Raw genomic sequence first — 15616 nt, 5'->3', positions numbered from 1 at the left:
CCACAAAGGGGAATGACAAGAGGCTAGTGACTGCCTAGGGAGAAACAGGGTGCTGAAGAGTGCTGGGTTCCTTTATCCAGTGATGACCACAACGCTGAGCATACCTAATACCATGTTACCCATATAACTGGAGGCACCGTCCAGTGTGTGGATTGCATCTCAATAAGTGATGTGGCCCAAAAAAAAGAGCAGAAGGTGGTCACCTGTTCTAGTGTCAACATCATTAAGTCAAAGGAAATTTTCTAGATTAAAGAACTAAGAGACCTGAAAACTAAATGCTGCTGTGGAAACCTGGATGTGCTCCCCACCCCTTTTCCTATAAAGGACATTACTGAGACAAGTGACAATAACCATAATGAAATAAAAGTTTGTATACCAGCTTATTGTATTTCACCAACGTGAACTTCGTGATCTTGGTGATGACCTGCCTTTTTGAAATACACAGGTACTCAGCAAAGGCACCATGCCTGCAGCTTACTCAAGAGGATCAGGAAAAAAACACATGCATATGAAAACAGAACAAATTTGTTAAAACAGTAATATTGGGGAATTCTGGGTAGAGGGCATATGGGAAATCTTTGCTTACTTTTACAAGTTTTCTATAAGTATATAATATCAAAATTAAACGTTTCCCGGTATATGTTTACGTATGCATAGAGGAAATGAGGGCAGTTCTTTTACCCTGCTGGTTGCGCAGGATATGCTTCAATTAATATAGCTGAAAATATATTCTGATTTTTAAAAAGCACTCCATAGCATTTGTATTAAGGGTGAAAAATTCTGTATCGCCCACACATGATAATTACTGGCTGTTATGAGAAAGTCTAGGGTTTAAGAGTCCACAAAACTTAAACAGGTACAAAGTTGGGCGGGGGCACCTAGTTCAGCAGTAGAGCACTTGCTTAGCATGCTCTAGACCCTTGTTCCATGCCCAGCGCTGGAAAAACAAAAACAAAAAACAAGTAAGTACTTGATGAAAAGCAGCACAGTTGAAGCTCACTAGACGATTCCCAGAACACACTATGTCCATTTGCATTTCCAGTGAAGTGGGCAATGGAAGAACCAGAGGGGGAAGAAAAAGTAAGGAGAAACGACAAGAGAGAGAGAGAAGCAGGGAGGGGCGGGAGTGGAAGGAGAGCTCAGGAGGTGGATGGGGGTGGGAGGCAGGAGAGGGGGAAAGGCCAATGTGAGCAGGAGTACAGACCCAAATTCACACACGCTGACGAAGAATAGACGGAATCATCCTGGGAGAAAAGGAAAGCTGTTCTTAATTAATACTATAAATTGTAGCCCTGAATACACAAGAGCTTATTCTCTGGCATATAATTCAAATAAAATAAATAAAACAGTATCTCGTGTCCTTCAGGCACTTAGTTATAAATACACAGAGAAAAAGCAGGCAGTGTGTTCCATTACTGACTCCATATGTTCTCAACAATGAGGAAAGGAGCTAATAAACAACTCATAAATAACGCTTATGAGTCATTCTGCCGGGGAACTTTAAATAAAAAGAAGTTCATAAAAATATTTTATCCCACTATTATCAACTACTCCAAATTTATAACTGATCATGTATTGAAGAAACAAGGCTAAACAACGGCGCCCAAGGCCAGGAGAGTGCTGCTCCAAAACCTCCCCACTGCTGGGAGCAGAGCGGTGCCTGGCGTCCTCTGCAGTGGTGGAGACGTCCCCAGGCTGGGCTGGTCCCAGTGGTCACTGGCCACACGTGGGTGGCACAGACCTGAGGCAGGCTGCTCTGAGGAGCTGAAATTCTACCAACAGAAATCTGGATTGAATCGTCGCCTGTGGCTAGGCAGCCCATGGCAGCACTCGCTCTGGCCACCCAGGAAACCAGTGCACATCTGGAACACAACTCTGCCCACTAGGCTAGAAAAGAAGTCCACTCACGTGAGGCCATCAGAGAACAAGCCGATGCCCTTCTCCTGTCCGAGATTCTCCTCTAGCATCCATGAAGTATCTCCCCACACACCGAACAAATAGGGGCTGGATAAGTGAATGACTGTAAGAGCGCAGTGTCAGCCGTGCTTCTTCAACAGCGGCTTGGTGTAAGGCGCTCTGTGATACCTCACAAGCACTGTCACCATGGGTCCTCACATGCACTAGTGAAGACACTGCCATTTTCAAGGCCGGAGGGACTAAGGTACAAGGATATCCAGCTAAATTTCTGCCCCAGAGTCTCAGATCTTGGGTCCAGAATGGCAGACAGGTGGCCTGCTTTTGAACTTCCTTTTCCCTATGAACACAGAGGCCAATCCAAATAATGGGAGGATGCTACCCAAGTGGCCCCAGACCTTCCAGGTACCCCAACACCACTCATCCCCCTAAACTCTCCCCACAAACTCTCACGGTATGAATGCAGTCACCTGAGAAGCTAACCCTGCACCGCACACTGTTAGAGAAACTGGGGGCATCATGGTGAAAAACGGAGTCCTCACTTCACGGATCTTTCATTCCAACTGGGGAGACAGATGCGGTAACTGAAAATTGTGCTTTCCTATCCTGACAGATACTGTAAAGAAGAACGACATGGGAATGGTAAGAGGTAGGCGGGACAGCTCTGCAGTAGTGTTGCAGGTGACATCGGAACCGGCAGCATTAGTCCTAAACCACACAGCACTGGCATCAGTGAGAGCTGGAGGGGGCTGCGGGAGGAGACAAGGACCCAGAGAGAAATGATGAGGGATTATGAGGTTAGAAGGCCAGCACACGAGGGACACAGTGGTAGGAGATGAGGCCAGATACCCAGGGGAGGAAGATGATGTGATACATCGTAAATCCCCCAGTCTGGATTCAAGTCTGCTTGCAAAAGAAAGCCCCTGGGAGTTAACAGAGCCACATGAAGACTGCTCAGACCAGTTTACTGAGAACCTGCAGGGACTCTGCTTAGCCACGATAGTGTGACTCACTTCAGACTTGTATGAATCTGGCTGGGGCTTTACAGTCTCTTGATGTTATCCCAGGACATCTCAAACTATCATAGAAGGGGCTACAACATCATAGGCACACAAATGCACACAAAAGAAATTTCTCAGCTCTCTTAATCTTAGATCAATTTTTTAAAAATCTGTCATTTTCATTCTAATAAAGAAATACCAGACCAGAACTTCAAAACCACCCAGAAATCCAGGTCTCTTTAAAGGAATAAACTGGTCCGGATTCGTTCTTTTAGATGTGAGCTCTGGCATTCACAGCATCACTGACAGAGACCTGTCCTTTCCCCCTCGGGTCTTCCTGGTGCTCTTGGTGAAAGTTATCTCTTGTTGAAAACAAAAGACAAACAGAAGCATATATGGTGAACTTACTTCTGGACTCTGTTCTGTTTCACTGCTCTGTGCGTCTCCTTGTCCCAGCACCATGCTGTTTTCATTACTGTCACTTTGTACAATATTTGAAACCAGAAAGTGTGATCCCACAACTTTTTCTTTGCCAGGATCATCCTAGCAACTTGGGATTTTCCGTGGTTCCATGTAAGTTTTAGAACTGATTTTATGATTGCTGTGAAAAACTGTCATTGGCATTTTGATAGGAATTGCATCAAATCTATTATTACACACACATAAAAATCCACTCAAAAGAGGTTAAAGGCTTAAACACCAGACCTGAAACCATAAAACTTCCAGGAGAATAATTGGGGAAAAGCGTCATGATGCTGACCTTGGCTAAGACTTTTCAGGTATCATACCTAAGATTCCATTAACGAAAGCAAAGATAAGCAAAGGGGGCTACATCCAGCTCCAAAGCTCCTGCGGCTTGCAAACAATCCACAACGGAAAAGGCTGAGTGGGCTGGGAAGTCGAGAACACTGGGACTTGTGAAGACTCGTACAACTCAGCAGCAGAAAACCAAAGGGCCCAGTTAAAACGTGGGCAAGAGTCAGAATAACAATCTTCTAAGGAAAGAACACAGATGGCCAACAAGCTCATGTAAGGTACCCAGGGTCACCAATCTCCAGGCAAATGCCAAGCCAAGCCACTGAGGTGCCAGGGCACACTTCTTAGGATGGTCAGCAGCGAGACAGGAACTAAGGCGTGCTGGAGGGGTGGGTGGGAGGGAAGGGAGCCGCGCACCACCAAGGGCAGTGCAGGATGCGGCAGCCCCGTGGGAGAGCTGGGGAGGCTCCTCTGTAAGACTAAGGAGGGATGCGCCACAGGACCCTGCAAGGCTGCCTATGGATAGGCAGTCAAGGAAGGGAGATCAGCACCTGGGAGAGACGCCTGTGTCTCTGATCACTCCATCATCACTCATGATAGCCATCCTGAAAAAAAAAAAAAAATAGGTGCCCTTTGGCAGATGAATGGAAAAAGAAATTGTAGTCAACATAAATGATGGAGTACTATTCGGTCTATAAAAAGGACCACCACCAATGGCCAAGGCATGGATGAACCTACAGGACCCTCTGCGGAGGACAATAAGCCAGACGCAGAAAAGCAAGTGCTGCATGATCTCAGCCATAGGTAGAAGCTAGACACGAAAAACGGCCAAACACACAGCAACAGGGCACAGCCCCGGGGTTACCAGAGGTGGGAAGGAAATCTGTAGAAGGAAGTCAAAGAGTGAAAACTCAGTCACTCACAATGATTAAGACCAGAGACCCGGTGGGCCTCCTAAGAACTGTGGTTAGTGACGCCATATTACAATGAATTTGCTGAGAGGGAGGTGAGGTGCTCCTATACATGCACACTCCATAGCAATCACGGCAGGGGAAGGACAGCAATCTGCTTGGCTACCCTAACTCCTCTCTATTTACGTGTACCAGATCCACGTTTCACATTATAAATGTGTCTGGTAAAAGAGGAAGAAATAATGTCCCATCTTTGGTCAGAATTATACATGTAAAAAAGTCTTCCCCATCAATTATATATTCAACTTTTTCACTTTTACCGTAATGAGGATTTGAACCTGTAACAGCATCAGGAAGGTCAAAGTTTGATGTTCACTTCTCTAGAGAAAATGTTTTATCTCTAAAAATTTTGCTCTAAGCTGTTAGGAAAGTCCCTACCTTAAATGGTATCAGAAGAGAACAGAATTTTCACATCTGTTAAATTTGAGGAAGTCCATGGCAGTCACTGAGCAGCAGCAGCAAAACACAACACTACATTCCAGGCACCAAGCAGAGCGATGGTTAAGTACCTTGTGTGAGGTCACTGGGCTAGGAAGTGGTACAGCAGGGCGACACCCCCGGCCCCCGAATCCATCTCTTAACCACAATGTGAGTGACATTTTAAAATGGGCTCTGAGTTTACGTGTCCTTCAGGTACGGTGCTGACACCCACCTCCCTCATTTTCCCCAGTAACTAGAGGGTCAAAATCTGGAATATGACAGAAAAACTATTAGAAGACGATGCAGAGATGAACAGAAAGAGTTTCCCAAACTCTGCCCTGGCACCCACACCCTTGTTAACGTGCCAGGCCGACCTGGATCTGCTCACCCTTGGCAGCATGGCACGTGGCAGAGACAGGTTGCATTTCAGCCTGTTTCAAACGCTGACTGCCTCACACACGTGATTTGCAGAATCCAAGTGTCCACACTGAAGCAGTTACTGCACAGTCTGCACCTTCAGGATTACGGCAGCCAGCCTGAAAGGATGTCGAAACCACTGCAAGCCGACCCAGAACGGCCCCGAGACGAGCAGACACCTGTGCTCTGCACACTTCCTCGCTCTCCCAGACAAGGCCCTCTGCCTGCAGGGCACACAGCTGGCGTGTCTGGAAGTTCTGTCATTAACAAACGCCATCTCTATTAACGTGGATACCGCATAACTGAGAATTAGCCCCACTCTAGGAAGAACTAACTGCTCCTGACCAGTCGACATTTCCAGGCAACTCCATGAGTTGTAGGGATCATCCCACTGAAGTCGCTAGGAGGCTGGAGAAGTTCTGGACTCAACCAGCCATTCTGTCTCAGAACCAGAATGCAAGCTCTTTGGGGACAGGGACCTTTGGTCGTTTCATGTTAGCTGCACGGCCAGCACCTAGAAGGTTCCAACCACCAGGTCTGCATGCAGTAAGACCATCTGGTCACCTGGGGAACAGGTGCCGTGTTGGGTGTGCCCTGACACAGGACAGTCTCAGTGGAAGTTTATAGAAGCGCAGAATCCAATTAAAGCTGTTTCTCCTTCCACCTGTTAACACCTTCCATCACAGGAGCTGTATGAAGAAGTCTCATTCTTTACTCGGCCTGCAAATCAGCTGTGCAATACAACCCCAAGCATCCTGCTAAAAACAGCTCCTCATGCCACTGAAAGTAAACTTTTTAGTACTTAAGAACTACTTTTCCAGGCCAGGTTTGTACCTCAGTGGTAGAGCACTTGCCTAGCACATCTGAAGAGCTGGGTTCGATCCTCAGCACCATATAAACAATAAATAAAATAAAGGCACTGTGTCCATCTACAACTAAAAAAATATATATTTTTAAAAAAGAACTACTCTTTCTTAGCACAAAATAATGTGATTCATTTTTTCATTTTATTGTGACTTACTATAATTCAGAAAGTTTCTAATTTTGCAGCATTTCTAAGAAATCTAATCAGAAACAGTCCTCTACAGGCATCCAATTAAAGATAGTTTTGGTTTCCTAATTTTTTTTTAATTCAGTCCTGTGTATCCAATCTTCATATATAAAAAGTCAATTAAGACAAATAAGATGTCATACAGTTTCCACAATAAAAAAGTTCTATGAAAGGGTACTGACAAACACTTTGATAATACTTCATGCTGGTGAGTATAAAATCAAATTACTACATGAAATGTTAATGACATATAATTGTGGAGACATTTTACAATATGCTAAGTTAAAATAAAAAGCACATTGTGGGAATTAATGTATTTTGTGTATTTCCTAAATATCAGGAAATGTTTATATGGAACAATAAAGAAACAAGTGATGGCAAGCCCTTCAATAGACCATCAATGCATGACATCAATAGTTAAAAAGCTCATGTAAAAAACAGAATATATACATACAAAACAATTTGAGGTTGCAATTAAGCAAACGATGCAAAGGTTAAATTGTTCACAGGAATAAACAGTCATAATAATTGCGTATAGAAACATGAATTTCTTTACACTCATTTTTCAAAACATGTGTTCTTCAGTTATTTCTCCCATCATAAAGGAGCCAGATAAAATAAATCCAAGGAATGCTAATGGCAATGAAATGGGAATATGAGACAGAAAAAAGGGGTGTCAGGGAGGCACTGTGTCTCAGCACTGCAAACTGCCTCCCACAAACAGCACCAGGCACCCTCCCTTATGCTAGGAATTCTATTTTCTTCTTTCTCTTTCGGTGCTGGGGCGCAAATCCAGGACCTCGAGCAAGCGCTCCACCACTGAGCTACACTCCCAGCACCCCCACACCATGTTAGAATGTCCCCTGCACCCAAACACACAGGAAGCTCTTCCTTGCACACAACAGAGTTCAGAAATACCACTATAAGGTACACAGAGAAGAGGCTTTTTCTGTTCCCCAGAAAGTCTGCTTTTCCAGCCATGTAATTCCTTGGGATGAAACCCAAGATGAGCTGCAAGCATGTGCACATTCCATCCTAAGAAAGAGCTCTAACTATTTCCCATTTCCCCACCGCAGCAGGGTTCTATTTGCAGAGTTAGTGCAACATGAAGAGACAACTAAGGAGGCCCATTTTCATTTCATTCTTTAAACCAGGAGAATCACAATGTAAATAGACAAATGGTGAAAACAAACTAGAGTCACCAAACATTCAGGCTGTTTGTTTAAAGGGAGAAGGTTTGTTCAAAGATTATTAAATTTGCTAGGGGGGCAAGAGCTTCACAGCAGAAAACAAGCCCATTACATGGAGAACCCAATACGAGACCTGTCAGGAGGGTGTCAGAAGAGGAATCCCCATTAGCAAGCTCAGTGCCAGCTGCCCATGTGAACCTTTCTAGGTACATGCGGTATTTTAATGTATTTCAAAACATTAATAAAGCCTGTGCTAAAGAGGATCGTTGGTCAGCTTACAGAGCACTGCCTACTAGAAGGCTTGGAAGGAAGTGCCACTACTGGAAACCAACACTGACCGACTGCCCACTACACATGGCTTTCAGTGAACAGAGAAGGCTCCAAAGAGAAGGGAGAAAACAGGGCAGGCTGCAGGCTCCACAGAGCCACTGCCGCCGGGGACAGCAAGCCGGCAGCAGGACAGTGCAAGGCTGAGGCGGCAGCCAGGGAGCACAGCATGCGAGCCCACTGTGCTAGCACTGTGGGGACAGCTGGGAAAGACGGGAGGAAAACGAGGAGGACTGAAAAGTGGTCCCCGTGAGGGTAGTAATTAATTCCCACAGAGATTTGGTCTTAAAAAGATCACACATAAACCTAAAAGCAGACTCTAAACATAAAATTCTTAACTGCATGCTGTGAGGGTACTGACAGGTAACTGCACGCCCAGCAGGGGGGCCCAGGGGCAGGGTGGCACGCAGAGGGCAGGACATGTCCTGCTACAGCCGAGGCGTGGGGTAGGGCATTCCAGAAAGGCACCTAGCACTAGAGGTGACAGGAAGTCCAGAAGATGGGAAATGGAAAGGATATGGAGAAAGACAGCAAGGGACAGAGACCAGGTCACTCAGGGACACAAACCCATGGCCATGTTTTAGACTGTGCTACTCTTTCTGAATGAGAAAACCCAGAAAGTTTCTGTGGCAAAATGAAAAAGTTAGATGTGACCACGTTTCCAAGGCAATAAAGGAAACAGGTCTAGGATAACAGGAAATGGCATGTGGCTCCGATCTGCTCACAGCAGAAGAGTGGCTTCTGCCACAAAGCGCCAGCTCACCCCGATGATGCTCAGCCCCTTGAGGTAGTCCTGGCGAGGCTGCGCCTGGGGCACACACCCGGCAAGCACGACTTTCTTGTTCTCCTCTTGAGCTTTTCTAAAAGATAAGGAAAGAACAGTGTGAATTCTTTTGCTCACAAATACATCCTTGAAACTGCTCTTAGTACAGGTAGGTCCCCAAGAATAACAGGCTGTCCTGAACCCAGGATGGTCTTACAACTGCTGAGGAAAGCAGACTTCTGCACTGTGCACCACACCACTACGAACGAGAGCAGACCCGCCTGGCAGTGGCCTGCACCCTTATCGTCTCATGACCAAACAACGATCACACAGAATTCACACGGATTTGAACCATCCTTGAAAAACACATTTTCCAGGTACACATGATGACCCTTCTAACTAGGTACCTATTTAAAATATTAATACAAATGGGCCTAAAACCATACATCATCTTTCCTAGTTCTTAGATTAATATCAAAGTAAATTACATCTCAAAAGATTCAAACAGGAGAGCAGAATAACTAGAAGGTGTAACATCCCCTCTCCTGGAAATTCCCACTTCTTTCCGACACCCTCCTCCCATTTCTGCTCCCTAGAAAACCTACAGTTATTGACGGCTTGTGCTTCCTGCCAGCCTGCCACCCACGTCCACACCAGCATCCAGCATAACCAGATTCCTGTGGGATACAGACACACAAACATGTATGCATACACACGTATCCACACTCAACATTGATACACACGCACACTTGACTATTTCAGAACGGATTTCTGTGATACACCAACCTGGATGTGAAATCCACGATCAGTCACACATTTCCCTAGCACAAACTCTAAGTATGATGTCGCTCGCAGGGATACATGTCTGGCCGTTGGAAATTCCTTCACTGCCCAGGGAGCTGGAGTGGACATAGCTCCTTGGGGCACACTGCACCCAGCAAACACTGCTCTGGGGCTAGAGACAGCAGGGAACCCAGCAGGGCTTTTATCTGTTCCTAGAAACTATTCATATCCTCTACACACTTTCAAATTAAACTTTCAGATCTTCAGTTCTTCTGTGGGGATGAGAGCTTTGGGGTGTTCTGGCGCTCTTGTTTACCTTAATTTCTGTGTTTTCTGCACAAATCTGGGTCTCCTGGTGCCCCAGCACACTCTAGGTTTCTGAAACCCAAGACAAAGCTGAGGGTGTCCAAGCCCAGTTTATGGACCTGAGACTTTCTTATGAAATGGCCAATCACAACACCTCGCACACTGTGTGAACTTTTCAGGAGCACACCTTCACAACTGCAAGTCAACCAAAACTGGGACTAACAGACTAGCTCTTTGTGATAAGAGAACCACCAAAATCTGGGAAGTACAAAGAGAAAAATTCAATAAACAGAGAGCAAAGTCCTACTTTAAGAGCACCTGTGAATGCTTCATTTCAGGAGCTTCTTAGAGTACTTTGATATAATTTTCCCATTGAGAATTCTGAGAAATCTTGTTAATAAATGTTTTTAAATATCCGACTTTGGTAGATTGCACAAAGCATGCAAGAGAATTACTGCCTGTTCTGCTACTTTTTATCAGTATGAAGCACATCACTGCACACACACACTTTCCTTACAGTAAGTGTGAAATGCACCAGAAATGGAACATTCCTTCCATTTTCATTAACAATCTCTATGAGGAGGAGGTGCTTTTCCCAGGAACTTCAGCCATGCCACCCGAAGTCACCACCAAATAGCCAAGGAGACGCTGACCACCCACAAACCCACACACAGAGCCTGCTTCCTAGAAAGTGAATGGTCGATCCCTAACTATTCAGTGTCTGGGGACACGGGACAGAAGAGGCCCGGAGCCGGTGAATTGTGGCACAGAGTGGATGAGAGATAAAGGACAAGGAACAGCACACGGCATCAGGGAAGGAGCTTTCAGTGACAGAGGGCCACACCAGTGACCAACAGGGAGGGGACGAGACTTGTGCAGCAAGAAGACAGGAACCAGCCTGTGGAGACACCTGGGAGGGCGTCCATCAGCAGAGGGAGAAGGGCACAGGACAGAGGCGAGGGCCGACCAGGGACTTGCTGCCACAGGGACAAAGACACGAGGCAGAAAGCAGGCCCCTGGGAGCCTGGATCAGGTGGTGGGACGGTCAGGGATGACCGGGAGATAGGAAGGACACCATCAGAAATTCCACAGGAAGGCAGCTTCGGAACAGAGATGCCCGACTTCACAGTTTATTAAAACACTATTCCAGGCTTTTGTTGAATTTAGCTTGAAAATGGAAGAGCAGACCAGAACTATAATGAAGCCAAAAATCACAGCCCAGTCATGGAGCAGTAACGTCACACTGTATATGGGACCAAGCAAGGCAGCAAAAGTTTAAATGCAAATTCTCAGAAGAGTCTTCCTTTAAACATTCTCTTCATACATCCTATTCTTGTTCTTTAGGAGCTTTGTTTGGGTTAAAAAAAACCTGAATTTTCTTTTTTTTTATTTAGATAGGTACCCAGCGCAGACATTTTTAAAAGCTTTTATCCTTCAAAATATGAATGTTGATAAGAACAATATCTTAAGAAAGCTTAAAACAATACAAATTACCATATCTCCCTTTATAAGGCCCCAATGCTAATTAATTTAATGTTTCATACTCCTGAAACATTTCCAAATAAAAACATGGCATACCCTTGTCATGAGCACTAATTCGAGTAACAGAAGAGATAAGAAGCCTTTCCTCTTCCAAGCATCACACATAAGAAACAATTTGCAGTAAATCTTAAAATTCATGGCATCATCAAAACTACCTAATGCTGCCCGAATACCATCCCCTTATTCCACAGGTCAGGAAATCAAGATGCAGGGAGATGGAGGTGGTCAGCACTGCAGCAGGACATCCTAGTTCCTTGAAGAGCACCTTTCTAAACACAGGGCCCACATGGGTTTTCACTGTGGCCAACACTGGAGACACATCCCTTCATTAGAGCAGCGCAGAAATCGACAGAGCTGCGACACATGCCTTGACTTCCAGGTAGAAAGAAACGCAGTGGAACTTCTGCCAGCTCTTGCTCAAAAAACAATACTCTAACAGAGCCATCAATTCATGGGCTAAGAAAAAAAGGCCGATTCTCTACAGGAAGCAGGTAAGGACTGGCCACGGAGTCCTCTCTGAATTCTGGAACCAGTCGGGGGCGGAGGGGGGCTGGCATTCATGCAACTGCCTGCCACTGCCTTCTGCTCTAGAAGCTGGAGAGTTAGGCTACGAACTGCCCACAGTTGAAATAAAATCACAACAGGATTTGGTGGGTTTCTCCATCTGAAAAACTCCTCCATTTACCTACATGTAACTGGGGTGAATGTTCAAACCCAAGAACTGGGGTTCTGTTCAAACCCAAGATCACAAGACCGAATCTCAGGATCACAAGACATGATTCTATATTTTGTGCTATGTGAGAAGATACTGTAATAGTAAGGGGATTAGTCTGTGTCCAAAAAAGAGCCCAAAGGTTGTCATTTCTCCATGTCTGTGACAAGGGCAGCTAAATGGCGCCTCCCACAGATGATCAAGACAGTCCTCTTAGATTCACTTTTAAAGAAATGGCTGCTGTGCCTAACAGAACAAACTGCCACACCTTGATGAAGTGGCCACATGAACCAGGGAAGAAGTTCCCCTGGGGGCCATGAGTGTGGCTCGGTGGCACAGTGAGAGCTCAGCATGCACAAGGCCCTGGGGTCAATCCCCGGTGCTCATGGGGGCATGCACACAGAGGACCAAGTTCCCCCTTGATTCCCAGTTCAACCAGGTTCCTTTATTATGCTTACTGCCAACACCTGTGGGAACTATTGCTTATTAAAAAGTAATTCAGCATTTCTATTTTCATTCTACCACTCATTTGTGGACTTCATGCCAGATACAAGAAAAAAATGAAGATAAAGAGTCAATAAAATCAAGTTCAGTTTAGAGGAAGAAGGAAGAAATAGGCTTGGAAGCCGTTTCCCTCACATGAAGGACAAGAAAGACCCAAAGGCATTTGATTATTTGGGACTGGCTGACTTCACTTAGCATCATCTTCTCTAACTCCATCCATTTACCTGCAAATGCCATGATTTTTCTTTTATTGCTGAGTAAGATTCCATTGTGTATATATGCCACATTTTTTTATCCATTCATTTATTGAAGGGCATCTAGGTTGGTTCCACAGTTTAGCTATTGTGAATGGTGCTGCTATAAACATTGATAGTGCCTGTGTCCCTGCAGTATGCTGTTTTTATATTTTTAAGTCCTCTGGGTATAGACCATTTTCTCTGATATAAGGAGAATGATTCGTAATAGGGTAGGCAGGGGGAGCATGGGAGGAATAGACAAACTCTAGACAGGGCAGAGGGGTGGGAGGGGAAAGGAGGGGCAAGGGTTAGAAATGATGGTGGAGGGGCTGGGGTTGTGGCTCACTGGTAGAGCACGCGCCTAGCATGCAGGAGGCCCTGGGTTCAATCCTCAGCACCACATATAGGTAAATAAGTAAAATAAAGGTATTATGTCCAACTACAACTAAAAAATATTTAAAAAAAAAAAATGATGGTGGAATGTGTTGGACATTATCCAAAGTACATGTATGAAGACATGAATTGGTGTGAATATACTTTGTATACAGCCAGAAAACATGAAAAACTGTGCTCTATGTGTAATATGAATTGTAATGCATTTTGCTGTCATATATGAATAAATAATGTTCACAATTGGAAAAAAAAAGGAAAGAAAGAAATACCCAAAGGTAGCAAGGAGGACTAAAAGTAGCCCTGGCGACAATCTGCATACACCACTGTCCAGACCTCAGGGTAGCATGATTATGGACAGAGGCTTCCCTGAAGCGAAGACTCCCAGTAAGGTCAGGTCAGGTACAGCGGTGAGGGGCTGAGACCAGAGTCCTGTTCCACCGAAGCACAATCTGTCACTGCTGTTGCCCACTTGGTGTAGCAAGAGGCTGTGAAATACTTTGTTTGAAGAAAGGATTTTGTGGCTTTATTTTAAGGGAAGGAAAAAGAACAAAAACACAGACTTCTGTGAAGGGGTTTAGTTGGTTCACTTTAGGAAGGCACTTCAACATGGCACACAGGAAGGTTTTTAAAAGCAGTTACAGGCGAAAGTGACAGAGGAGAGGAAAGGACTGGACCAGAGACAGGAGAGCCAGGAAGAAGTGGCAACATGTGGCTGAGAAGTCATAAAACATGGACTGTGGTGCCTGCAGGCTGGTCAAGGGTGACAGAGAGGAAGTAGATGAGGAGCCCCCGGGGGTCAGGCAGCCTCGGGGCTCCATAGGGAACCCACTGCAGACAACAGCAATGATTCCTTGGGCTTCTGGGACGGTGCTCATCTCTGAAGCCTGCCAGGATGGACATCAGGAACCTGACCTTCCCCAGATACCCTCACAGTCCAAAATCAGGGAGAAATCCACATAATCCTGGGAGGCTAGCAACGTCAGACGGGCACCCACAACTTAGTGAGTGGTGAGGCTGGTCACTTGGTGCCTGAGCTCATTTAGCTCTAGGTAACCCTACAGTGTCACGTTTCGGAACCTGCAGGATCACACCCTGGAAAAACACTGGGACACCTAGTTGCGTCACCTGGAAAGTCAGCTTGCCTCTGTGGCATGCGTTTCCATTTCTCCAAAACCGAAACCCCAAATCCTTCATAATGAAGTGTGCAGACTGTCCACCTTCTAAATGTACCTCAACAACTGTTTTCTGAAAAGCTGATGGCCGTGGGTTTCTCCGATTCGGACGTTCAGCAGAAACACGCTTGTACAAACTAAAGGCAAACCAGCAAACAGCAGGTCATCCTTCCAGTTCTTCCCAACTCTCAGAATTATTCCCAACATATCTGCTCCCTCCCACTTGGTCCACCAAGAAATCCCACTGATGGTACCTTGGAAACATGGGCAGGTTCCAACCACTTCCCCCAGGTCCCTGGCTGAGGCACTCATGTCCCTACCCTGCCAGCTGCCACCTTTGTGCCCTTAGAGGGCAGTCCCCACGCAGCAGCAGAGGGGTCCCGCCAAGACAGAAGCCATAATTCAGCACCCCACCCCTCAAGGTCTACAGCTCATTGTCTCACAAAGGTTAACCGCAGGTTCTTGCCTGGTGTAATGGTGCACACCTGTTATCCCAGGCACTGAGGAGGCTGAGGCATGAGGATTACTAGTTCAAGGCTAACCTCAGCAATTTGGTGAGTCCCTCAGCAACTTGGCAAGACCCTATCTCAAAACAAAAAAATAAGAAGTACTGGGGTCAAGAGCCATTAAGTTCAATCCCTAGGGAAAAAAAAAAAAAAAAAAGAGCAAGGAACCCCATGGTCCTTGAGAAGAGCAACAGGGTAACTGAGCAGGTAAGACTGCAGACTGGAGCCAGACGCCCGGGTTCCAACAGCGGCTCTGCTATTTACTTTGTAACCACAGGGGAATTACTTAACCGCTCAGAGCCTCTGTTTCTTCATCTACAATAAAAGTTCATACATTTAGAGGTTGATGTGCTAATATATGAAAAGCATTTAGAAGGGGATGGCCCTTGGGAAGTGCTTGGTCAACATTCACTGTTATTTAGGAGAATTGTGGAGATCAAGTGCTAACAGGAAAAGTTGGACAGAACATGCTTATGAGAAAGGAGCTAATTATAGCACAGGACGCACACTGTCTTACTGTTATACAGAAGGTATCAAAAAGGTGGACACATAGGATCAATTGTGAATAACTATTTCCACCATAAGGAATTAAGAAGATAAAGAGGACACCTCAACATCATTCTTAAACAAGAGAAACCGGCCCTGGCAGCTG

At 45.5% G+C, this 15616-nt stretch overlaps 1 protein-coding gene across 4 annotated transcripts in view; it reads right to left on the bottom strand.

The window, feature by feature from the left end:
• Nucleotides 1–15616, bottom strand: part of Cdkal1 (CDKAL1 threonylcarbamoyladenosine tRNA methylthiotransferase) — a 594700-nt gene that overhangs the window by 405536 nt on the left and 173548 nt on the right. For all 4 annotated transcript variants that reach the window (XM_077801468.1, XM_077801469.1, XM_077801470.1 and 1 more), the window contains one exon: nucleotides 8811–8907. In XM_077801468.1, coding sequence (XP_077657594.1) covers nucleotides 8811–8907 — 97 coding nt within the window. The remainder of the gene's footprint in view (nucleotides 1–8810; nucleotides 8908–15616) is intronic.

This window comes from Urocitellus parryii, chromosome 8 (genome assembly GCF_045843805.1).
Source record: "Urocitellus parryii isolate mUroPar1 chromosome 8, mUroPar1.hap1, whole genome shotgun sequence".
Taxonomy (NCBI): Eukaryota; Metazoa; Chordata; class Mammalia; order Rodentia; family Sciuridae; genus Urocitellus; species Urocitellus parryii.
The sequence above is the reverse complement of the archived record's forward strand: the minus strand, read 5'-3'. Positions and strand labels throughout refer to the sequence as shown.